Source organism: Poecilia formosa, unplaced genomic scaffold (genome assembly GCF_000485575.1).
Source record: "Poecilia formosa unplaced genomic scaffold, Poecilia_formosa-5.1.2 Scaffold507, whole genome shotgun sequence".
In the NCBI taxonomy this organism is placed as follows: domain Eukaryota; kingdom Metazoa; phylum Chordata; class Actinopteri; order Cyprinodontiformes; family Poeciliidae; genus Poecilia; species Poecilia formosa.
In genome coordinates this window covers 236,911-261,547 of record NW_006800446.1, presented here as the reverse complement: position 1 = coordinate 261,547, position 24,637 = coordinate 236,911, and the positions used below count along the sequence as shown (strand labels likewise).

The window sequence follows — 24,637 nt, the reverse complement described above, 5'->3', positions numbered from 1 at the left end:
GTGAAGTATTTTTTTCAGCCTGAGACAAAATCACAACTCCTAAAACAAACCTTGAGCTTCAGTCACCCTTCTGTCCCGAAATACAGATATTAACGTTAAAGTTTTAATGATATTTTGCAAGTGTTCCTTGTAGATAACTGAAAACAAACTTGTAATTGTTCATCAGTGGAGCAAGAAAAAAAAAAACATGAATGATGAGAAGCATTTCCTTTTTCCAAAAGGTCACATGAAACCACTTAATGCTAAAATATAGAATCATATTTTTACATCATTGTGATTGTGTGTGTGGGGGGTTGCAGCTGGGTAAATGTGTGGCTGTGGGTGTGTTTGAGTGTGCGATGACATGGCCTGGATCCGGGTGATTCCTTCTTGGCCAATCAGATTGAAGCAGGAGGGCTTTTTTTTTTTTTGGGTGGGGGTTGTCAGTAAATGATTAAAGGGTGGGGGAGGTTAAACTCTAAACCACGCTGTAAAACACTGACCCTATAAAGTGAGAGGTGTCTTATGATGTATGTAGAAGTTCTCAGCTGCCAACATCTTGTCTCAAGTTTTAAATCTGTTATGAGGTTGATATGTCTGGGTTGGACTCCAGCCTTTGTTGATACAGTACGAAAATAGTAGCTTTGTAGATGTGGATGTTGCATAACTTTATTTGTGATCCAAAACATGCCAAGTCCATTCAACCGGCTAACAAAAATTTCAATTGTGTGAAAATGGAAAACAAGATTTCATCATAACTTAACATTAGGCTGTATTATGAACAGAGCAACAATTTTGTTCCAAAGATTTACAGCTTTTTTTTTTTTTAAACAAACTTTGACCTTGATCTTTGAAACTTTTCTGGTTAATTTTAGTTGCGCTTCACAAATTTTCTGTCTGGGCCGACTTGTGATCTTTAAGGTAAACAGTGTAATGAAATTTTTTAGCGAGTTTATAAATACTCTAGCTTTTCTAATCTGGTACATATTCCTCGTTTGATCAGGTAATTATTAATTGCAAGTAAATCTCTGAGGGAATAAAAAATCCTGCAAATTGTTTGGTGGAAGAGAATCTGTCTGCTGCTTGAGCCCCAGATTGCTTCAATAACAAAATATTGTATTCAACAAGAGTTAATAGTTGTTTTGTTTTGATATGACTCCCTGCTCAGGGCGCCATTCTTTAGGGGATGACATGAGCACTTAGAAAAAATTTAATGTCAAGTCACATCAAGAGCTTTTTAGGGCTTATACAAGAGTGGAAGCTGCAAAGGTGTGTCTATATCCTTCAATCATCTCAATTTCAAGATGTGAAACTATAAGCTTAGACTGAAATCCTAACTTGTCTGTTTATTTATGGTCTAATTTGGCAAGAAACATCAATAACCCTTCATCAAAACCCTGCTTTGTTCAGTTCTCAAGAAAACATGTAATATCCAAGGAAGTTTTTTTGCACATTGTGTGATAAACATCATCATCAGACGTTCTTAGTCTTTGAAGATCTCATCTTTTTTTTTTCTTTTTGTTTTGACACAGGAGTTGTGTTTTTGAAGACCGTCCAGCTCAGCTGCCTGTGGTGTTGATGATTTTACATTGCAAGCCGCTGCAATTTAGTGCCTTTCAGTGAAGAATTCATTTCATGTGGGGAAACTAAGTCTGACACATTTCCACCCTCACATAAACACAACAGAAAGGAGCCCATGTCACACAAAGCATCGTTTTAGAAACATCAAAAATACTTAGCATGATCTGTGAGACAAACGTCTGCAACACTGAGACAGTAAAGCGAGACAAAGGAAATATTTGACAACGGTCTCCTTCTATAAATGTTGAGATATAATGCTGATCTTACACCTATGTGCGACAACACATGTCCCAGAGCAGAACAAACATACATTTTATTTTTTTGAACGCAATATTCAATGCTCTTCCCGTTGCTGTAAAACATCTGTTGTGTTTTCTGGCAGAATGAAAAACGGTTTCATTTATTCGAGGTCAAAAACCTTTGTCTTACTTTTTCCTTGACTTCCTTCTTCTGTCAACTGATGTCAAAGTTCCTCCTTTTAGGATATTGTTACATTTTTATCCAAAACCATGACGCTCAGTTTAAAATAAGGCAACACCTTTCACATAGTGTCAATAACCCAAAATAGCACTTCCTCATTACATTTACAAGCACTTTTTGTAAAATTTCTCAGTTATTAATCAGACAAGTGGGAGGCATTTTTGCGTAAGACAGTTTATAGGGGAAAAATAACTCACAATATTTAGCTTTTGACATTTCTAATGTAACCACCACTTTCTTTATTGGATTAAAAATAAAGGCATGTTTGTACTTGCTATGAAGTCATAGATGTGTCCCAGTGACGTTTCTTGTGACAACAGAAGTCAGTCAGTTGTGAGATGTTTAAGGAAAACAAACATCTGAAGGGTAGGGCCTGATATTTTGGAATATAAAGTTTCTGAATGGTGGTGGTGATGACTGGTCAATATCTTTCTGGACGAGTAAAAATATAAAACTTTGAATCCAACATTTATATTTTACCTCTTTCTCTAGTGTGTATTTGCTGGCACTTGAATGATGAAACAAGGCTTTAAAGTCAACAAGACTTCTGATGAAGCATATGTAATTTGAGCATCAACTCAGTCTGCCGGAGTTTGTTTGAACACAACAGAAACAAAATGTTCTATGCTCTCCGCACACAACCCCACTAATAAATGTACATAGATGGTTTTCCAAGTGTAGAAATAATCTGATAACTTCTTCTCATCACATGCTACGTTAGGCACTCTGTCTGCATTGATAAAAATTATCTCACCTCAGCATGCTGTTTGCTTAAAAGCGGTTCACTCCGCAGGAAAGTGACAAACCTTTGTAATAATTGAAAAAAATAAATATTTGACCACTTGGGGGCACTCATAGACTGACCGTAGTGCATCGAACCACATAGTCAGGTGATCACAGAAATAAGACAAACACAACATGGGGACATAAAAATTTTCTTTTTGTAAATTTTATAGATCTGTGTGTGTGTGCGTGTGTGCGTGTGTGCGTGTGTGTGTGTGTGTGTGTTCGGACTATTCGGAACAAGGACGCATAAAACAAAATTTACTGGATAGGTAATTTGACTCTCATAAAAACATTTTGAGATTTGCCAGCATAAAAGGAAAGATAAAATTCAATGACAATAGTTTCGTCTAATCTCCTTCTACTATCTTCTGTTTCTTTGAAGGCGTTCCTCCAAATTAATTTTAAAAAAACATTCCCATGACTGTGTAACATGCAGAGAAACAAGTCTGAGTATGCCCATCCACAGCATAATTGTTCATTGCATCAAGCTTGGTTGCGGCTTGAAGCTCCTATCCAGACACATTCCAGCAGAGTAAGACCACAGGTACGAGAGTGTTGAACAGAGAAGACAGGGGTAAAGGAATGAGAAAGAAAGGCAGGGACCAATTGGAGAGGAAGAGGAAAAAAATGATGCAAAAAAGAAAGAAGATAAAAGCACTTTATTAAGGAGAAATATGGCGGTCCAACACTACTGGCTGATGCTGCTGTTGGTCAGCTGCCATGAATGGATTGCAGGTAGGGAATGTAGAGATTTGTGTGTTTGTCTGATTGAGGGTTTCACCTCACACTTTATCTTGAATAAGTGAAGTTGTTACTTGCGTCCATCTGCCTCTGTTTGTGTCCATTGTGAAATTATTGTTTTTGCGGCAACTCTTGCTGACTGGCCTCTTCTGGCCCTGGACTTGTCGCAACGCGTCCTTGCAGGAATGCAGGAAGAAAAAAAAACACAGAAACACATGCAAAACCTGTCAACAGCGCAGACGGTGCTTAACCAGCTTAGCTAGGATCCATGGCGTGTGCACACTTACTTAACGATTTGTTGTAAGAATACCTCCAATAAGCCACCACCATAACAACACGGAGAGGAGCGTACCAACTATTTTGAGCGTACCAGACAGATTTGACTAAAAACAAATCTGTCTGGGAGATTAGTTTCAAGACTGACATAAATATTATTTTCCAAAAAGTTTCCAGCTTGATGATACATGTAAATTCAGATTTTTTTTCTTCCTATTTTTCCCTCCAGGTGTTGGGATCAGTCCTTTTATAAAGCATTATGAAGTCTTATCGTATGACAGAGGAGATCTCCACAGGAAGCACTTAAGAGCCAGGAGAGCNGCTGTGTTCTTCAGGAGCATCTTCTTTCATCACCAACATCTGTTGAACATCTGCAGGAACCACTGAAAATCATTAAGTTCATCATAAACCACTGTAACTTTATATTCATATCAACATTACCTGTGCTGTATTAGCAGCTCTATAATATATAAGTAAAGCTGCTCCCTTAAAGTAGACTATATGTATGAAGTAATAATCATGCAATTCACAGTTACAAGAACCACAAAGGGGAAAATAGCAAGTTAATAATTCATACATCCGAGGTAAATAACTTGTGTAACTTAACTTTTGTCAAGTATAAAACAGGCTTTTAATGCCTAAAAATCATCAAATGTTACAAGCCATGCAAGTCATATAAATGGAACAGAGTGACATTCACCGTCCAGCGCTTCACTTAGCTCATGTTAGGGATGACACTAGGTAAAGCAAAGATGGTAGCTACAGCTTAGCTTTTATTCGTCTCCTCATTCTGTTTCCTCCCTAAAGGCTAGTGTAATCAGTTTCAGTTTGTTTATGTCTGACTGGCGCCAGCCTTATGTGATTATAGTTACGTAAGCAGCAGCAGTGTACGCGTAAGCAGATAAAAGCTATAAAGGAAAGAGACAGAATCCACAACATTCTCCCTAATGGAGGAGTCTATCCAGTATCCTCAGAAAGCTGTTCCTAGAGCGTTACTGAGATAAAAACATACAAACCTCATCTGTATAGAAGAACTTTGGGGTTGAAATCAGCCTCCAGTCGTTTTTCCCGCTGGTTCATTTCTAACAGTTGATAGAAGGACTCGTCTTCGTTGCCATCTTCTTCTTCTCTTTTTTTTATTGTGGTTGGCAAACAACTTTTTGGTGAACTACCGCCACCTTCCAGGTTGGCGCATGGATCAGATGTTTTTACTATTACAATCTTCGGTAACACTTTATTTGAAGGGGTGTGCATAAGACTGACATGACACTGTCATAAACATGACATGACATCTGTCATGAAGTGTCATTCGGTAAATAATGACACTTTTAATGCAAAGTTGCTCTAAAAGTTGCATTAAAAGTCCATTAAAAGTGCCAACTTTGCATGATTTGGTACATTATGATAACTGAATGCAACGTTAGCATTTGTAATGGACTTTCAATGCAACTTTTAGAACAACTTTGCATTAAAGTGTCATTATTTACCGAATGACACTTCATGACAACTGTCATAAGCATTCATAAAGACTTCTTTATGTTCATGACAGGTGTTATGTCATGTTTATCACAGTGTCATGTCAGTCTTATGCGCACCCCTTCAAATAAAGTGTTACCCAATCTTCTCAAAAGTTGTAAAATGTTGTATGATGAAGTAAAGATAAACGTTTTGTGGTTGTAACATCAGTAGAGGTTTACGGAAGAGGATTAAGGCCACTGGGGGAAAAAAAAGAAATTCTGACTTTAATCTCAAAATTTTGAGGAAAAAAAGTCAGAATTCTGAGATCAAAGTCAGAATTCTCAGATTAAAGTCAGAATTCTGACTGTTTTCTCAGAATTCTGAGAAATGAAGTGACGTGTCTTGCCAAAGGACACATCAGAGGCAAGCAGAGCACACACAGACGTGACATTGTGGGGGGGTCTGTCGGTGATCCCTCCAGAGGTGGGGACTCGAGTCACATGACTTGGACTCGAGTCATTAAAATCACGACTTGAGACTTGACTTGAAAAAATGCTCAAAGACTCGGACTTGACTTTGACTTGCACACCATTGACTTGGGACTTGACTTGACTTGAAGCTGTTTACTTGAAAAGACTTTATATTTTACCTAAAGTCTTAAAATTCAAAACACATTATTTATAAAGTGGCCCCATTAATTCATTTCACTCATTCCGTATTAACAGCACTAGGACTTGTGAATCAAAAAATGTTGTATTTGATGAAGTAAAGACAAAAACGTTTTATAATTGTAACATCACCAGAGGTTTAATTGAATGGAAGTTTTTGGGTGTGGTATATTTTATCATGATTAAATAATAATTTGCATCGAAAATGTACAACAAATATTTCTGTGTATGAGAAACTACAACTTAAACTTAAAATTAAACATAAACTGAATTTCATTTAAACTTAAAATTAATTTCACTCATTTTACATATGAGTCTGGCTAATGGATTTTAAAAATAGCTTTTAAAAAGTAATCATTGTTGACCTAAGAAACTAAAATTTCAGAAAAAAATACACAACCTGGATCAAGTGTTTTGTTGCTGTTGCTTTATTTGCGTCTTCTCCCTCTAGGGGGCAGCATTGCATCATAATCTAGTTCCAAACCTGCTGTGCTCCAGAACAAAAATAACGTGTTTTGTATGTTGGAAAATCATGCTATGAAAATACTTCACCTTTAAATTTCCCAAAAACTAAAGATTTAAAATGAATTAAAGTGTTCTTTTAAAGACTTGCCAGTTTTGGAAGGTCAGCTGTTGTAACTTTGAAATACCTTAGCATGTAATATTATCTGACAATTATGTAAAATATCACACTATGACTGTCACGCTCCCAAGCAAAGAAATCAGCTGATGTGCAGACAGAGACGGATGGCAGATCTGTGTCAAAGCCTTGGCTATAATGTGCTCATTATGAGTGTGCCACAGGGTGGATATTGTGCTGTTCTCACATACAAAAGAAGGGAAAGGCTTGACCCTGTGTAAAGTAGGTCAGGTCTGTGAAGGGGCTAACACTTGGCTGTGTTAGCAGAACGATTTGATTTGATAATTCCCATAACCTGTGAACTCCCAGAGAAGCAGAAAGAAACTAGCTTAGGTCGCACTAATTATCCCATGATCTTTGTGTGGCTCCAAATACCAGACATTTGGAAAGTTAGATTAGATGACATGAGTGGTGCTGGCTTGAATTAGCCTCAAAAGAAACCAAAAATAATAAAAAAATAAATAACACAGAAAAATATCCGCAAGTAGATGTGAAAACCTCAAGAGAATTTTACCACCCGCAGAATGAGAGGAGGAGACAACAGCATGTTTTTTTTGTTTTTTTTTTAGCAGAAAATATATACATGGACTGGTTCCCAGAGATGACAGGATCAGTTACAGAGATGTTTTTCTTTGCTGGTAAATATGTATTTGCCAAAAAGTAACATGAGACGACGCCAAGGCATGTATGAAAAAATTTCGACTGATAAATCGCACATGAAAATGCTTCAGATGTATCAAGGATTTAATTTTGTAACTTGTATAAAAATCTACGTGTGCAAAGAGTGAAGTATTTTTTTCAGCCTGAGACAAAATCACAACTCCTAAAACAAACCTTGAGCTTCAGTCACCCTTCTGTCCCGAAATACAGATATTAACGTTAAAGTTTTAATGATATTTTGCAAGTGTTCCTTGTAGATAACTGAAAACAAACTTGTAATTGTTCATCAGTGGAGCAAGAAAAAAAAAAACATGAATGATGAGAAGCATTTCCTTTTTCCAAAAGGTCACATGAAACCACTTAATGCTAAAATATAGAATCATATTTTTACATCATTGTGATTGTGTGTGTGGGGGGTTGCAGCTGGGTAAATGTGTGGCTGTGGGTGTGTTTGAGTGTGCGATGACATGGCCTGGATCCGGGTGATTCCTTCTTGGCCAATCAGATTGAAGCAGGAGGGCTTTTTTTTTTTTTGGGTGGGGGTTGTCAGTAAATGATTAAAGGGTGGGGGAGGTTAAACTCTAAACCACGCTGTAAAACACTGACCCTATAAAGTGAGAGGTGTCTTATGATGTATGTAGAAGTTCTCAGCTGCCAACATCTTGTCTCAAGTTTTAAATCTGTTATGAGGTTGATATGTCTGGGTTGGACTCCAGCCTTTGTTGATACAGTACGAAAATAGTAGCTTTGTAGATGTGGATGTTGCATAACTTTATTTGTGATCCAAAACATGCCAAGTCCATTCAACCGGCTAACAAAAATTTCAATTGTGTGAAAATGGAAAACAAGATTTCATCATAACTTAACATTAGGCTGTATTATGAACAGAGCAACAATTTTGTTCCAAAGATTTACAGCTTTTTTTTTTTTTAAACAAACTTTGACCTTGATCTTTGAAACTTTTCTGGTTAATTTTAGTTGCGCTTCACAAATTTTCTGTCTGGGCCGACTTGTGATCTTTAAGGTAAACAGTGTAATGAAATTTTTTAGCGAGTTTATAAATACTCTAGCTTTTCTAATCTGGTACATATTCCTCGTTTGATCAGGTAATTATTAATTGCAAGTAAATCTCTGAGGGAATAAAAAATCCTGCAAATTGTTTGGTGGAAGAGAATCTGTCTGCTGCTTGAGCCCCAGATTGCTTCAATAACAAAATATTGTATTCAACAAGAGTTAATAGTTGTTTTGTTTTGATATGACTCCCTGCTCAGGGCGCCATTCTTTAGGGGATGACATGAGCACTTAGAAAAAATTTAATGTCAAGTCACATCAAGAGCTTTTTAGGGCTTATACAAGAGTGGAAGCTGCAAAGGTGTGTCTATATCCTTCAATCATCTCAATTTCAAGATGTGAAACTATAAGCTTAGACTGAAATCCTAACTTGTCTGTTTATTTATGGTCTAATTTGGCAAGAAACATCAATAACCCTTCATCAAAACCCTGCTTTGTTCAGTTCTCAAGAAAACATGTAATATCCAAGGAAGTTTTTTTGCACATTGTGTGATAAACATCATCATCAGACGTTCTTAGTCTTTGAAGATCTCATCTTTTTTTTTTCTTTTTGTTTTGACACAGGAGTTGTGTTTTTGAAGACCGTCCAGCTCAGCTGCCTGTGGTGTTGATGATTTTACATTGCAAGCCGCTGCAATTTAGTGCCTTTCAGTGAAGAATTCATTTCATGTGGGGAAACTAAGTCTGACACATTTCCACCCTCACATAAACACAACAGAAAGGAGCCCATGTCACACAAAGCATCGTTTTAGAAACATCAAAAATACTTAGCATGATCTGTGAGACAAACGTCTGCAACACTGAGACAGTAAAGCGAGACAAAGGAAATATTTGACAACGGTCTCCTTCTATAAATGTTGAGATATAATGCTGATCTTACACCTATGTGCGACAACACATGTCCCAGAGCAGAACAAACATACATTTTATTTTTTTGAACGCAATATTCAATGCTCTTCCCGTTGCTGTAAAACATCAGTTGTGTTTTCTGGCAGAATGAAAAACGGTTTCATTTATTCGAGGTCAAAAACCTTTGTCTTACTTTTTCCTTGACTTCCTTCTTCTGTCAACTGATGTCAAAGTTCCTCCTTTTAGGATATTGTTACATTTTTATCCAAAACCATGACGCTCAGTTTAAAATAAGGCAACACCTTTCACATAGTGTCAATAACCCAAAATAGCACTTCCTCATTACATTTACAAGCACTTTTTGTAAAATTTCTCAGTTATTAATCAGACAAGTGGGAGGCATTTTTGCGTAAGACAGTTTATAGGGGAAAAATAACTCACAATATTTAGCTTTTGACATTTCTAATGTAACCACCACTTTCTTTATTGGATTAAAAATAAAGGCATGTTTGTACTTGCTATGAAGTCATAGATGTGTCCCAGTGACGTTTCTTGTGACAACAGAAGTCAGTCAGTTATGAGATGTTTAAGGATAACAAACATCTGAAGGGTAGGGCCTGATATTTTGGAATATAAAGTTTCTGAATGGTGGTGGTGATGACTGGTCAATATCTTTCTGGACGAGTAAAAATATAAAACTTTGAATCCAACATTTATATTTTACCTCTTTCTCTAGTGTGTATTTGCTGGCACTTGAATGATGAAACAAGGCTTTAAGTCAACAAGACCTCTGATGAAGCATATGTAATTTGAGCATCAACTCAGTCTGCCGGAGTTTGTTTGAACACAACAGAAACAAAATGTTCTATGCTCTCCGCACACAACCCCACTAATAAATGTACATAGATGGTTTTCCAAGTGTAGAAATAATCTGATAACTTCTTCTCATCACATGCTACGTTAGGCACTCTGTCTGCATTGATAAAAATTATCTCACCTCAGCATGCTGTTTGCTTAAAAGCGGTTCACTCCGCAGGAAAGTGACAAACCTTTGTAATAATTGAAAAAAATAAATATTTGACCACTTGGGGGCACTCATAGACTGACCGTAGTGCATCGAACCACATAGTCAGGTGATCACAGAAATAAGACAAACACAACATGGGGACATAAAAATTTTCTTTTTGTAAATTTTATAGATCTGTGTGTGTGTGCGTGTGTGCGTGTGTGCGTGTGTGTGTGTGTGTGTGTTCGGACTATTCGGAACAAGGACGCATAAAACAAAATTTACTGGATAGGTAATTTGACTCTCATAAAAACATTTTGAGATTTGCCAGCATAAAAGGAAAGATAAAATTCAATGACAATAGTTTCGTCTAATCTCCTTCTACTATCTTCTGTTTCTTTGAAGGCGTTCCTCCAAATTAATTTTAAAAAAACATTCCCATGACTGTGTAACATGCAGAGAAACAAGTCTGAGTATGCCCATCCACAGCATAATTGTTCATTGCATCAAGCTTGGTTGCGGCTTGAAGCTCCTATCCAGACACATTCCAGCGAAGTAAGACCGCAGGTACGAGAGTGTTGAATAGAGAAGACAGGAGTAAAGGGATGAGAAAGAAAGGCAGGGACCAACTGGAGAGGAAGAGGGAAAAAATGATGCAAAAAAGAAAGAAGATAAAAGCACTTTATTAAGGAGAACATGGCGGTCCAACACTACTGGCTGATGCTGCTGTTGGTCAGCTGCCATGAATGGATTGCAGGTAGGGAATGTAGAGATTTGTGTGTTTGTCTGATTGAGGGTTTCACCTCACACTTTATCTTGAATAAGTGAAGTTGTTACTTGCGTCCATCTGCCTCTGTTTGTGTCCATTGTGAAATTATTGTTTTTGCGGCAACTCTTGCTGACTGGCCTCTTCTGGCCCTGGACTTGTCGCAACGCGTCCTTGCAGGAATGCAGGAAGAAAAAAAAACACAGAAACACATGCAAAACCTGTCAACAGCGCAGACGGTGCTTAACCAGCTTAGCTAGGATCCATGGCGTGTGCACACTTACTTAACGATTTGTTGTAAGAATACCTCCAATAAGCCACCACCATAACAACACGGAGAGGAGCGTACCAACTATTTTGAGCGTACCAGACAGATTTGACTAAAAACAAATCTGTCTGGGAGATTAGTTTCAAGACTGACATAAATATTATTTTCCAAAAAGTTTCCAGCTTGATGATACATGTAAATTCAGATTTCTTTTCTTCCTATTTTTCCCTCCAGGTGTTGGGATCAGTCCTTTTATAAAGCATTATGAAGTCTTATCGTATGACAGAGGAGATCTCCACAGGAAGCACTTAAGAGCCAGGAGAGCTACGCAGCCTCAGGGATATACACTGGATTTGGATTTTACCGCTTTCAATCGGTAAATCTCCATTTAATTTTACTTTATTTTTTTATTTGTTATTTCATCTGGGCTGCACGGTGGTGCAGTCAGTATCACTTTTGCCTTGCAGAAAGGAGGTCCTTCTGCATGGAGTTCCCATCAGCTCCCCATCCATGGTCTTCTCTCCAGATACTCCCACAATCCAAAAACGTTACTGTTGGGTTAATGTGTCTCTCCATTCAGTACGACTGTGTGTGGACGGTGGTGTGTCCTGTGTGTCTCAACCAGGAGACCCTATGGATAGAGGCAGAGGGAGAACTTTAGTTTTCAATGGCATTGAGGCACATCCTATACACCAGAACACAGAGAGACTTAACAATTGAAGATCAAGACAAAACCACTTTCAGTGATTAAGATTAGTCACTGAAAACTGAATCTGACAATGAAACCTATTGATATAAACAAAGTTCAAAGCTTTGTTGCAACACATTCCAGATGTGAGTTGCATAAAGGAAACTTTCCTGCTCTGTCTGAAGTTTTGGGATTTTGTACGATGAGCCAAGATTTTGAATGACTAAAATGGCAACTAACATCCAGGAAAGCATCTCTTTAGGATCTTGCTCTGAAAAAGAAGACAAAGTAAACAGTCTACATTTTTTTTTACATCAACAGATGCAATTATTATTATTATTTTCCCTTTTTTCCCAACTGCTCACCGATTTGCATCCTTGACGTTGCTACAAGGCTTTGACCACATCTGCGAACCTTTCGTGTTTTTGTTGTTATCAGAGCGTTCCGCCTGCTTTTGAAGCAGGATTCTGCCGGGTTTTCCGAAGAATTCACGCTGGTCGATGAAAAAGGCCCGACATCAGTCGATCTGTCCCACTTATACTCAGGAACAATTGAAGGTTAGTCGGATATGAAGCCTGCAAAATGTTTACCTGACCCTAAATGCAGGACAGTTCACATGAAGGACTCAATTCTTTTTCTAATGGATGTAATTTTCAGCAGCTGCTGCACAAATGTGAAGTGGAAATGAAGAAAGTAACAGGAGAAATATTTGAATCACAAATGTTCTTGGTCCTGTGATCAGACCAGAGAGAGACATTAAAGTCAGTGGCACTGAGTTGATGCTTAATGCAGTCCTCCTCCACTGAACTCATTTTATTGCTTTGATGAAAGATCTGGTTGCAGAAGTTAACAGTTACTTACTAACATAAAGTACGCAATACATACAAAGTCCTATCTCAACTATTTGCTTTGTGAAATTAAACTCATGAAATCAGCCTACATGTCTGCTACCTCTCACCATTTCTCTGATGCTGCCTTGTTATCGCCCGTTACTCTGTCTTACAGGCGAGTATGGGTCATCCTGCCACGGCTCTGTATTACAGGGACAGTTTGAGGGAACCATCCACACAGAGAGTGGCACTTACCACATAGAGCCTCTGCACAGATATGACAGCCTGACAGATCACCACTCCATCATCTACCATGAAGAGGATTTAGGTAAGGCTGATTTTATTCAAGCATAAATCGTTTAAAGATGCTTCAGGCTCCAAATGGCTCTGCAGCGTCGATCACTCAGCATCCAGGACTGATCAATGTGTATCTGGAGGGAGAATGTGTCCAAATGACGCCCAAGCTGCTGTCCTGTCCCATCTGCAGATGATGGGAAAGTGTGCAAAGAGAAACTCTTTGCTACATTAAACGTAATTTATGATCTGCTGCATTCTTCACTGTCTCATTGGGAAAAAAATAAGCAGACCAAAGCACATTTTCCCCACGCTATGCGAGATCTTTTAATGTTTTGACCTTTTGTGAGCTCTTCATCTTGTTTTCTCAGAATCTTATTTGACACATTGTGTAAAATGGTGAATATTGATTTAGCTCTTGGTTTAGTGCTTGCATCCTCTAGCTCCAGTTCAACTCGCGCTACTAGAGGTCAGTGAACTGGGAAGTATGAGGAGCTACAGAGTGTCAACAGTGCCTGTGGAGGGCTCTGAATGGGTTTTGAGGTTCTCTCCAACTTGGACGCCAGCCAAAGAAAAGATAAACTGTAAATGTTGGGATTATTGAATGAGGTGGAGGCTATGAGATTTCAGAAGTAGTTATAAAGAGGAAGAAGGAACAATATGTATAATGTGAGTTGATAAAAGCAACATGAGAAGAAGGACACAAGTAGCGCTTCTTCAGGGTTTCACAGCCTTAGAGACAGTTTCCACAACAAACTGAAATTAAATCCAACTTTCAGTTGTTCTCGTGATTTATCCGTATGAAAACAATTAGGAATCATCAAAATGTAAAAAGTGCATGTCTGCTTGAACGTGCGTGCGATTCTTTTGGCTGCATGATTGCGTTAGCATAACCTGAGCTCTATGAAAGCATTTTACTGGAAACGCAGTGCGGACCGTGCCAGAACTCCCCCTTCCCCCCAAACTCCCACGGTTGTTCCTCAATCTACTCTGCATCTGCCTTCCTCTCTACCCGTACCACAACGGCTTCACGCCAGGTGTAGTAAAACCCAGCTTTGGTTCATCGGCGGCATCCCCTTCCCTCAGACCCAGGCCGGCATATCTGCAGGAAACTGGGAAAGATTGACCATGTGATACTACAGCAGACAATCAGGGCCTCCACAGAGAACGCTTGATTAGGACTTCAGGTGGTGACATAATGTGTGCTTTTTTTCCTTCCTGCGGTTGTCGTCTGGAGCCCTCGGTTTTGATTGAGGAACTTTTGTTCTCCAGAGGGAGGCTGGATGTCATGCAGTTCATTAAACGGCTGCAGCAAAAGTATCCTGATACCTGGACAGATTGTTTTAGTGTGAATTCATAATCGACATTTAAAAAAAGCTAGTAACCACGAGGGTACAGTTAGAGGAACCACATACGTAATTTAAGCAGGAAGATGTGTTTTTTTGAAGTTATTATCCAAAAAACCAAATAGAGATTAAGCAGGCCGTTAACTGAAACCTGTTCTTCCTACATTTGGTGGCAAAATTCCTAAAGTCCAGCAACGTTTACTGGGTTCATACAGATCGCCTTTGCTGATTTAAAAACATATTTTTATTGCTCTTTCTCTGACTCAATTAGCCTCTCTTTTAGATATTTTAGACATTTATTATGACCACAAAGAGTCCTGTTGATCATCTCGGTAAAGAATCCTCTGATATAATGTCTTGGGATTAATTGTGTTGAAAATAGTGAATCTAGAATAAATGAGAGCAGAAGTCAAAGATACAAAGTCTCTGATTAATCAAATATCATCAATGTTTTGTCACAACATGAAGGAGACGACAGTATTGCAGTTTGACCACAGACATTAACGAGTCTTTCTCCTTCATGCTTATGGTGATGTTACACAAAAGGGATCAAAAATTTGCTTTTGATCAGTGAAGTTTTAATCCCTTGCAGTTTTCCCTGTTGAACATAAACATATAGAGAGAGGCTACATGCTTGACTCTGCGCTTAAAATCTCAAAGTGAAGCTGAAGTGACAAATAAAGATTGTTTCCAAATTCTTCAACTTTATTTTGAATCTGTGCCTACACAGTTGAAACTTTAACACAATGTGTGATTGAACAGGGAAATGAGCCCCAAATAAATAGCTTTTAAGCTTCTGGTTCCAACCTTAGCTATTTGAAAAAAATATGCAGAACTGCTTTAAAAATGAGCTGCATGCCATAAATTTAACTTGTTAAAATAAGTTATATAGTTTCAAATGAGATAAAAGATCAAATATGCGAGAAGATTGTGCCCCGTTTGGCAATGAGAGGATTAAAGCAAATCCACATTTATGCACCAATTTTGTAAGGGGAAATAATTCATTTCATAATCAATTAATCTAAAAAGTGGCTTAAATAATTCATTAAAACACAAAATTAAAGGGGACATGGTGTACAGGTTTGTGAATAGAGCTGTAGTCGTTAAGCTGCTGCTTTTGCATTTCAAAATAAAACCGATTTTTTAAATAGCTTGTAAATAAACAAATAAAACAAATGCTTTTATCCAACTCATTACTAACCTGTCAGTTCTTTATTTTAACAGCTGTGCCAAGACTTTTCACCTTCCTATTCCTCAACGCCATTTGCTATTCACTGCTTGAGAAATGGTTCAGACGTCGCTGCCCTCTCTGTGTTGTAAGAACAAGGATCTTATCAGCGTTTCTGGAGTTTTTTCCGACACTCTGCCAGACATTGGCAAGACAGGGAAATCACACTCTGAGAGTTGAAGGATATGCAGGCCTGCTGTTGAACAAACTGGAAGGCAGCTTTAGGAAATCTCCACACTACGACTCAGCCAACATCTATAAAATTTGCTTATTTAATTTTTTAACCATCATGGTGAATTTGTGTTTATCAGAAAAAATATATATATATTAATTTCAGACAGAAAGCAGTGTCTTAGACAGAAACTTGTTTTCCTAAAAATCAGGGTGCTTATGTTGGTAGTAATGAAGTATATGTGGATCAAATGATGGGTCATTTAAACGGTTATCCAGACTTATTAAATAAACCCCTTTCTCCAACAAGGAAAAGTTTTCTTGCTTTTTTTTTATCAGCATTGAATAACCCTTAAATATTGCATAAGAGTGTTAATTCCTGTTTTTTGCTGAATGCTTTGGTGAGGCATTCCTCAGATGTCACGGCCAAAGTTGTCTTGAGACTTGAGGTTTTGGTATCAGCTTTCTGCACCACGCTGCTCAGCAGGAACCGTTTCCAGCAGCTGCTGCAAACACGACTCCGGAGGCTCAAATGTGGCTAATTCCTCATGTGAGAGAAATCCTTTTTCTTTTATATTTCAAAGAAACAAGTGGACTCCTTAATTAATCTCAGATTAGCGTCTGCAGTCGGCCCGGCCAGGTTTGGACAAGCTTCCTTGCTTTTCAGAGATCACATATCTGATTTATTTGAAAGTGTTTGGCTTCGCAAGACAAACATTTTCCTGATGCATGGAAAAGAGGGGAGGACATGCTGACAAAAAGAGAGTATGAAAGTGGACATGAAGAAAGATCTGGAAGCAATTCTGTGTCGACACCCAGCGCTTAGGGCCTCCACATCCAGCCCCCTCCCCCACTCGGGCCATACATAGACCTTACGGTGAGGTTTGTGGTTGGCTGAGGGATTTCAGGAGGATGGCGTGATTCAGTCATGTGTTGCCTCGTTTTATGCTCAATATATCGGGCCGGGAAGACTGAACTGACTCTACAAACTCTTTGCATTAAACCTTAAAGCTTCTTCAAGTCTGATTTATTCCAGCTTGAATGCGTTCAACAATGTTACACTTAAATTATTAATTTCCTCTAAGTTGCTGCACGTGCAGATTCCTCTCAGACGTTGAACATAACCCCGATAAACTCTGTTACAAAATCATTTGACTTCTTGCACTTTTGTGAAATCTTTCTTCGGGACATGTCTCTTCAGACTCCAGTCTTATCGCGGTTGCATCAGTTTTAAATGAAACAAGTCTCCAGAGTGTTGCAGTAGTGCGTCTCCACAGCGGGATCTGTCAGAGCCGCCGCTTCAGTCTGCCGTGCGGATTTCATAATGCTGGAGTTCACTTTTTGACCGTCTGAGAGTGTGGGGATCAAGGTGTCTCCTCTCAAAGGGTCTCACCTTTACCCAGTTGCCCTTATTGTGTCAGTTCTGTACGTTCACCTTCGGCGTTTTTAAGTGCTCGTCGCACTTTATGCATCCTCTGTTTTAACATGTAAAGTGGATTTATTGGCTAGTTATCGATCATGCTAAATCTCAAAGGTAATCTGTTGGATTGAGAAGTAAGCTAATGAAAATAATTTTTATATCCATATAATCAATATTACAAAAATGACATTTTGGAATTCACTCATTTGCTTCAAATTCAGTGTCTCCATCTTAACTAGTTGTTGCACAGATTTGGACAGCAGCATCGCAGACTAAGAGACTTTTAGCCACTTCCCTCCCCGGTAGCAGCTTGCCCCGGAGCTGACATCAAAACAGTATGTCGATTTATTAAACAAGATACTTTGTGACCTCTTTGGTCAAAGAAAAACGAAACCAAAAGGATGCTGATGATCTCGGATGCTGGCTCAGTGTTTTATTGGCTGCTGGGGTCGTGGCGAACAAAGCCAGTAACGTCTACGGTTTGTTCACAGCCAGGCATCTTAAAGGCTGACATGTTTATGAGAAATTTAAAAAGTTCAGTGAAACTCCAGCTTCACCGTCAATCAAACATGGACGTTGCTTATAATTCTGCATATCTTTTTATTTAGCTTTGCCTTTATAAGGGTGAGAGAGGGAATCTAAATGGGGCATTAGGTAGCAGGAAAAATAGATAACTGTCTGCTTGAGGACCTAAGATTTACAACCACTCAGAGTGAAAAGAAATCTTTCTTGGCAACGGCTCTGTGGACGTTTTGGACTGTGCTGAGGCTACTCGCTACCTTCAGTGTACTTTTCATGCAGACACAGACTGTAGAAAAGAAGAAGCTGGTTGTAGATAAAATACCATCCATTCTTCTGCTTTTGTTAAGCCAAGAGGGAAAGTCTTGGAAGGTATAAAATATGAATTTTTCCCAATAAAACTCTCAGTTGCTTCTGTGGAATGTCGAGTGATTTTGAGTCTGAATGAAAAGGGGAATCGCTCCAGTGAAGCATTTTTGAAGGTCACCCGCTAGCTGCACGTGCCTGTAAAAACCAAATGCAAGCAAAGTTTATTTATTTATGTTTTTCCAGAGCTGTACCTCGTGTGACCCTGCTATCTTCTTTCTGGCACAGTAAGCTTGAAATTTCGTTCTTTTGGTCACTGACCAAAAGAACTGTGACCCCACAGAGTTTGTGTTGAATGTAATTCTAGTTTGGCTCCGGCATTCCAATGCTTTGGTTTTAATTCACTGTGATGCTTATATCTTCAGCTTTCTTTGCACTAAATGTAACTTTTCCTGTCAAAGTGAACTTGTCTTTAGAACTTTCCTGATCTCGGATGACAAGAACTTCAAATTTATCTAAAGAAACGGTAACCCCAGACTATGATGCTGTCACCGCCACACTTTCTGGTGTTTCATCAGACGATGATTCCTTCCACAAGGATTTTGGATATTTTATCCAGGCTTGGACACACTCTTTGGAAGAAAAGGTTTCTGTTTTAAAATCCTGCTTCCTGTTCCAGACATATGGAGAACACAAGAAGCTTTTAATAAGTAAAACACAACCAGTATTTCCTGCAGCTGCTTCAGCTTTTGTTTTTGATCTCTTGGCAGCTTCATTGACCAGTTTATATACTTTTTTTTTTCTTTTTTTTGGTTAGTTTTAGAAAAAACATTCAGATCCTGGGTTTTAATCCCGGCCCGAGGTCTTTCTGCTCAGACTTTGTATTTTCTCCCAGTGCGTTTTTGGGTTCTCTCTGGTTACTCCTACAGTCTAAAAACATGACTGTTAGCTTAATTGGTTCCTTTAAATATTTTAATCCACTGCACATAAACTTGTTTTTCAGCAATGAGTGTTGTACATAAATGATCTGATATAAACTTGAAAATAAATAATGTTTACATAATCCTAACCTGAAAGTAAAGATGCCGAAAGGCTGACAGAAATTGAAAAAAATATTTACAGCATATTTTAATACAAATAAGCCTGTAGCTGTGAAAGACAAGATCATATTGTGTGTCTATGCTCTTATTCATAGTTTTATTTCTTTATGTTTTTTCTCCACGAAATGAACAGTTTTCGCTGCACTAACATCTTGTTGGATCTCTGCTCATGTATTTGTCATGGTTTTGTGAACGCTAACTCAAAGAATATGTTCAGGGTCTCCTTCCAGGCTGTTTACTTTACTGTTCTGGCATATTTGTGAGAAGAATGAGGAGAGGAAATATTTCCAAATGCGTGCAATTTTGTGTGCAACTTTAAACATCTGCGCTTTGTTTCGTCCAGTTCTTCCACATGCGATGCCCCGCTCTGGTGGATTCTGTAATGCAGATCGTCTTAACGCCCTCGCTGGAAACCTCAACCAGGTACAAAGTGGATCTCTCTGTGTTTTCTCTGTTTCATCACTGACGAGAGTTCCTTCTTCAAAGCTATTAATACACAAACAAACAAAAAAAACTGTCAACTCATTGATGAATAATGGAGGAAATTCACTTGTGTGTCAGATTCATCATTTGCACCCACGATTTATGCACACATCCATTCATTCGGTCACATTTATTACCCTCGTTGAGTCACCGGGAACAAAATGTGGGTAGTAGCTGCAGCAGGATGTTGTGACAGAGTCACAATAGCGTGTGAGATACAAAACAGAAACCTGGCTCCTTGCAGACAACCTTGACGATGTTGCAAGACGTTAAAAACAACTCCAAAAACATCTGCCACACGCATTGGGCAAATATTCCCCTTGGGTTCACTCCTAATCATTAACCTTTGACCAACAGAGGAGGGGGGCCTCGACGTCTATTGTGAAAAGTGGATGTTGAGACTTTGCTGTGGATCCATTTTTAACTACATGCCTGCTGAGGAAGATCATTTCCCCTGTTTGGTTATGAAATGCCCTGAGCAGATGTTTTTTGTTGTTTTTTTTTACTTTTACTTGATTACACTCCAAGAGGTGCACATACTGACGCTGTCAGTATTTATCTTAGAACAGGCAAAGGTTTTGATTTCTTTTGATCTGAAGAGTAGTCTGGGGTTTTGCTGCAGAAATAGTATTTCTATTACTTGAATCTGAGCAGAAACCAAAGCTGCATCGTCTTACAATGTCTAAATGTAGACCCAAACAAATGGTTGTGGTTCTTTATGTTGTTCCTTTTTATCCCACATGAGGCACCAGTGAGCCGTTCCAGGAGAAAAGTTGACGACTCGAAGACCAGCTGCCTGCTCCACCTCCACGCCGACCACTTCTACTACAAGAAGTTCAAGTCCGTTGAAGCTGTTGTGGCTCAGGTCAAATTTCTTAATATCACATTTTGTATGTAGCCGAAAATTAAATGTTCCAGTTTTAGATATACAACGGTTCAACATGTGGTCAAAAGCGCACCAGGACTCAACTTGAAAAGACTTCCCATGTTCTTGTAGAGTTAAATAGAGCTCACAAAATGAAACTGGATGTTTTAATTATTTATAAAAAGGGAAAAAAAATCACATTTTGCACATTTTTGCACTTCCTTTTAGGACTCTTCTGCTTCTACAAACAGCCCGAGGAAGTAAAACCCACTCAGCCGTTTTTTTGGCAATAAGTTGATTTTTGCTAAACCTCCGTAGTATAACGTCACAAATCAGCAGGCACTGCCCCTCACCCAGCAACCCAAGCAAAGCTCCAGATCATTTATGGCTTCTGGAAAAAACAAGTATTTTGTTCTTGACTTACAATCCAGAAATCATTTGCTGCATTCTTGTTGGGTGTGCAGAAGGCTCCGCTTCTGCTTTTCAAAGATGTATGGTTGTATGGATGTATGGAGTTGGGTTGCGTGGTCAGCGCAACCTAACTTTAAATATTTAAAAGATAAATATACATATATAAAAAATGTATTGCCAAAATTAGGTATTTCCATAATGAAGCTAAACTTTTATTAGACAAAGGTTACAATAGTAACATTAAAGTTATATGTTTTGGGGAAAATCTACACCACACCAATGGTAAAGTGAATGTTGAATGAAGCAGACATTTATTGCTATCTAAATTTTAATCTGAATCAGGGTCGTTCTCTTGAAACCTCAACAGTTTATCAAATACGTCATTTTTGATACGGTGTGTTGCAGTGAAAGCGGTCAGAGAGTGAGTCAGGTGTCGGCTGTTTTCTGTGATCAGACTGAGGGCTTCCTCCTGACGCTTTCATCAGCTCATCGTGTCGTCTTTGCATTCTTTCCACTTTACTTTTGTTGTTGTTGTTGTTGTTGGTTCAGAGCCAGACTCCTGTTGGGCAGGACTGAAGAGTGTTAGGTAACCATGATGGAGTATAAATAAACAAGCTGCCGTTTTCAGTTTCTACTGACCTGCTTGCAGGTGCCGATCTATAAAGTGGTGGAAATTTCCAAGCAGACTCTCCTATTCTCACATATCCTTCTTGCAAAGAGACAAACCTTTGCTTATGACATGTTTGCATGTGCATCTAGTGGACGACGTGCACCAGCCAGACTGAACATGCTCAGCTGATAACCTTTCTTTAGGAATTACATAAAGAGGTCTGTTTTATGACCCTAGAGTGATTATGCTGTCTTTAAATAACTAATGAAGAGGTCCGTAAGATAAGCAAAATATCTTTTAGGAAGCATCAAAAGTCTCATGTCCTCCATCTTTGCTCTTGGAACGATCCATCCTGCTGCTTCTGTCAATCTGTGTAAACATCTGGGACTGTAATGTAAAGATTTTTGCCATTAAAAAAAAGAGAGAAAATTTAAGCAGTTGTTAAAAGTGTGAAAATAAGAGATGCAAAAAAAAATTGCAAATTGATACTTCTGAACAAGAAACTATCTGCACAACATTCACATAAATCAAAAAAAAGTAAAATTGGCTCTTGGAGTCGTTGTAGATCAGGGAGTTGATTAATTCTTTCAGTGGACATATTACTATGCAATAGATAATTGGATAATAATACAATTCCCTAAATACTTCATGTGTTTAAGTGCATGAAGTACTATAATCTATTATTAGTGAGTTTGGCTAGTAGCAGTTAGCTTATTGCTATTAGCATGTGAGTAAAGTTTTCCCACTTACAATTGGAACATATTTAAGGTCGTTTTGATATCAGTCAATATCTAATTAGTATCAAAGAGGTTCTTGGAACATTATTCAGTTTTGGATCTAAAATCCAGAGGGTAACTTACTGTTGACTTGTTTTCTGCAGGTTGCCTCTTATATGCGAGCCGTGAACAACATCTACAACAAGGTTGACTTTGATGGAATCAAGCTGATCAACTTTAAAGTCAAATCCCTCAGAGTAAGTTGGAGAGTTTTCTGTAATTTTGTAGAGTTTGAACTCCAAAGAACTACTGTAACATGATTTACTGTCACATACATTTCTAATTCTAACATGTCAAAGTTATTTATGATGCGCATTTAAATTTAATTACAACACAAAAGTACATTTTGAGGGACATTCTCTCAGAAGTGCTTTCAGTGATTGGTACTTCTTGTCCTTCCCTGTACAATGAATTTACTGTCTTTGTCTCTCCAGGTGATGATGACAGAGAATAAGACGGATCCTCTGCATCCTCTGTTTATCGGACCGGAGAAATTGTTGAGTCTTTTCTCCGAGAAAAACTGGGGAAACTTCTGCCTGGCCTACATGCTCACTAACCGAGACTATAGCGGAGTGCTGGGGCTCGCCTGGGAGGGCAAGACCGGTAAGCTGCAAAAGTAGCACAAAGAGTCAGGAACTGTCTGAAACACTAAAAATAACATTTGTGTTTTGGTTATATGATGTGGAGAGAGAGAAAAAAAAAAAAATACGAGGCAAGTCTGCCACTCTGCTGTGTAGGCGCATATAAAAATGTACTTTTCTCAAGAGAGATTTAACACAACAGACTGCTTGGATAACAAGCAAAGTCATTCACATGAGCTGGCTCTTTAGCATGACTTTGGCCTCATGTTTCAACCCCTACAGTATGATAAAATTAATGCAATAGGACACTTCCTCTGCTCTTTTAGTTATAAACAATGATTAATTGTTACTTTTATACTATAGTTACTATTAGGGTTGTTTTCATCTCAGATTGATTAAACTATTTCAAGAAGGATGTTTCCTGATCAACTGTCTAAATGGATTAATAATACATTAACTTGTGGCCATATTTTATGCATTTTCGCGAAACTATTCATAGTTCAAATACACAATATTTTAAAACATGATGTCCCAGACAATAACACAGGGTCCTCCCTCATGACATAACATTATATTGGGTTAAAATTAAAAAGACAACACCTAAACCGCTCTCAGTCCAGACCAGCGACTCAGCATAAAAGCATTTTATAATTTAATTATAAGAAGTTGAATCACGATTTATTGTGGGTTTGAGAAGAGACACATCAAACCACAGACGCACTTGCATGACATTAGTTCCCGAACACGATGTTCTGGGCTTTTATGCACATAAAAATAAGCTTTGTGTTGAAGCGCGCACTTTATTTAGTTGATGTGAGGACAAAACCGACATCCACTTGTGAAAGTTCATTAACAAGTTTGTTTAGGCAATGTTGTTAACGGTGCTTTATTTACTGACAAAATCCTTTAGCTTTTTCAGCAGGTGTTCAGCTCTTGAGCAGCCACAGAAAAAAAGGATGGATGGAATATATATCACTTTTATCAAAAACACATGGTGTTTTGATAACATAAAAAACTGTGTCAAGACCTCGAGCCAGAGCACACAGAAATGTGAGACAAAAATAACACTCTGAATTTTAAGCTTAATAAAGTGAATCATATCTTTCTGTTGTGCTTCTCTGTGGGAATCTCAGTGTGAGTCTGTGCAGATCTCTAAAATCACATCATTATCTCTGACTTACAGGCTCATCTCAGGAAATTGTTGTGGGTTTTTCTTCTAACATTCGTCGTTTTTCAGTCGGTCAGTCACTTACTTGAAGCAGAAATCATCATTGCACTTATGTGTGAAACAAATCTTTTAATTAATTTGGAAAAGTTTCAATGTGAAGTTAACAAGGCCATATTTGTTTCTCTGTGGCAAAACACACGTCGCATTTTAATCCTGCTGCTGGAGAGATTTTCACTCAAAAACCAGCAAACACAACGTGAGCCGACAATTAGCACTCCTGTTGCGATTTGCATGAAAATCATTTAGCCGTTTCTGTTTCCATCCGCAGAAATTTCTTATTATTTGTTAAAGTTAGATTTTGTTTACTTAGAGTTAAGACCAGAGTCAGTAAAGGTCAGCTAATATAAGACAAACAGTTTTCCAGAGTAGCGTTGACATCATTGTCAAATGAACTCCCAGTTCCCCAAATGTACCTGCAAGAGCTCAAAGAGTTCAGGAACCCAAACACGTAAAGTGAACAAAAACAAGTATGAGGCAATCCCAGTAAGATCAGCCAGCTCTGCAGAGGGGGCTCTCTGCATGTGTTTGTGCGTGTGTGTGTGTGTGTGTGTG

At 38.4% G+C, this 24,637-nt stretch overlaps 1 protein-coding gene across 1 annotated transcript in view; it reads left to right on the top strand.

Annotated features, from left to right (window-relative positions):
• Positions 1 to 10,718: 10,718 nt before the first annotated feature.
• The window catches only part of LOC103156888 (disintegrin and metalloproteinase domain-containing protein 10), a 30,545-nt gene continuing 16,626 nt past the window's right edge, over positions 10,719 to 24,637 (top strand). The window contains exons 1-8 of the mRNA XM_007579092.2: positions 10,719 to 10,952; positions 11,464 to 11,605; positions 12,356 to 12,474; positions 12,923 to 13,075; positions 19,475 to 19,554; positions 20,360 to 20,479; positions 22,381 to 22,473; positions 22,711 to 22,879. Of these exons, the coding sequence (XP_007579154.1) occupies positions 10,892 to 10,952; positions 11,464 to 11,605; positions 12,356 to 12,474; positions 12,923 to 13,075; positions 19,475 to 19,554; positions 20,360 to 20,479; positions 22,381 to 22,473; positions 22,711 to 22,879 (937 nt within the window). The 5' untranslated portion in view covers positions 10,719 to 10,891. The remainder of the gene's footprint in view (positions 10,953 to 11,463; positions 11,606 to 12,355; positions 12,475 to 12,922; positions 13,076 to 19,474; positions 19,555 to 20,359; positions 20,480 to 22,380; positions 22,474 to 22,710; positions 22,880 to 24,637) is intronic.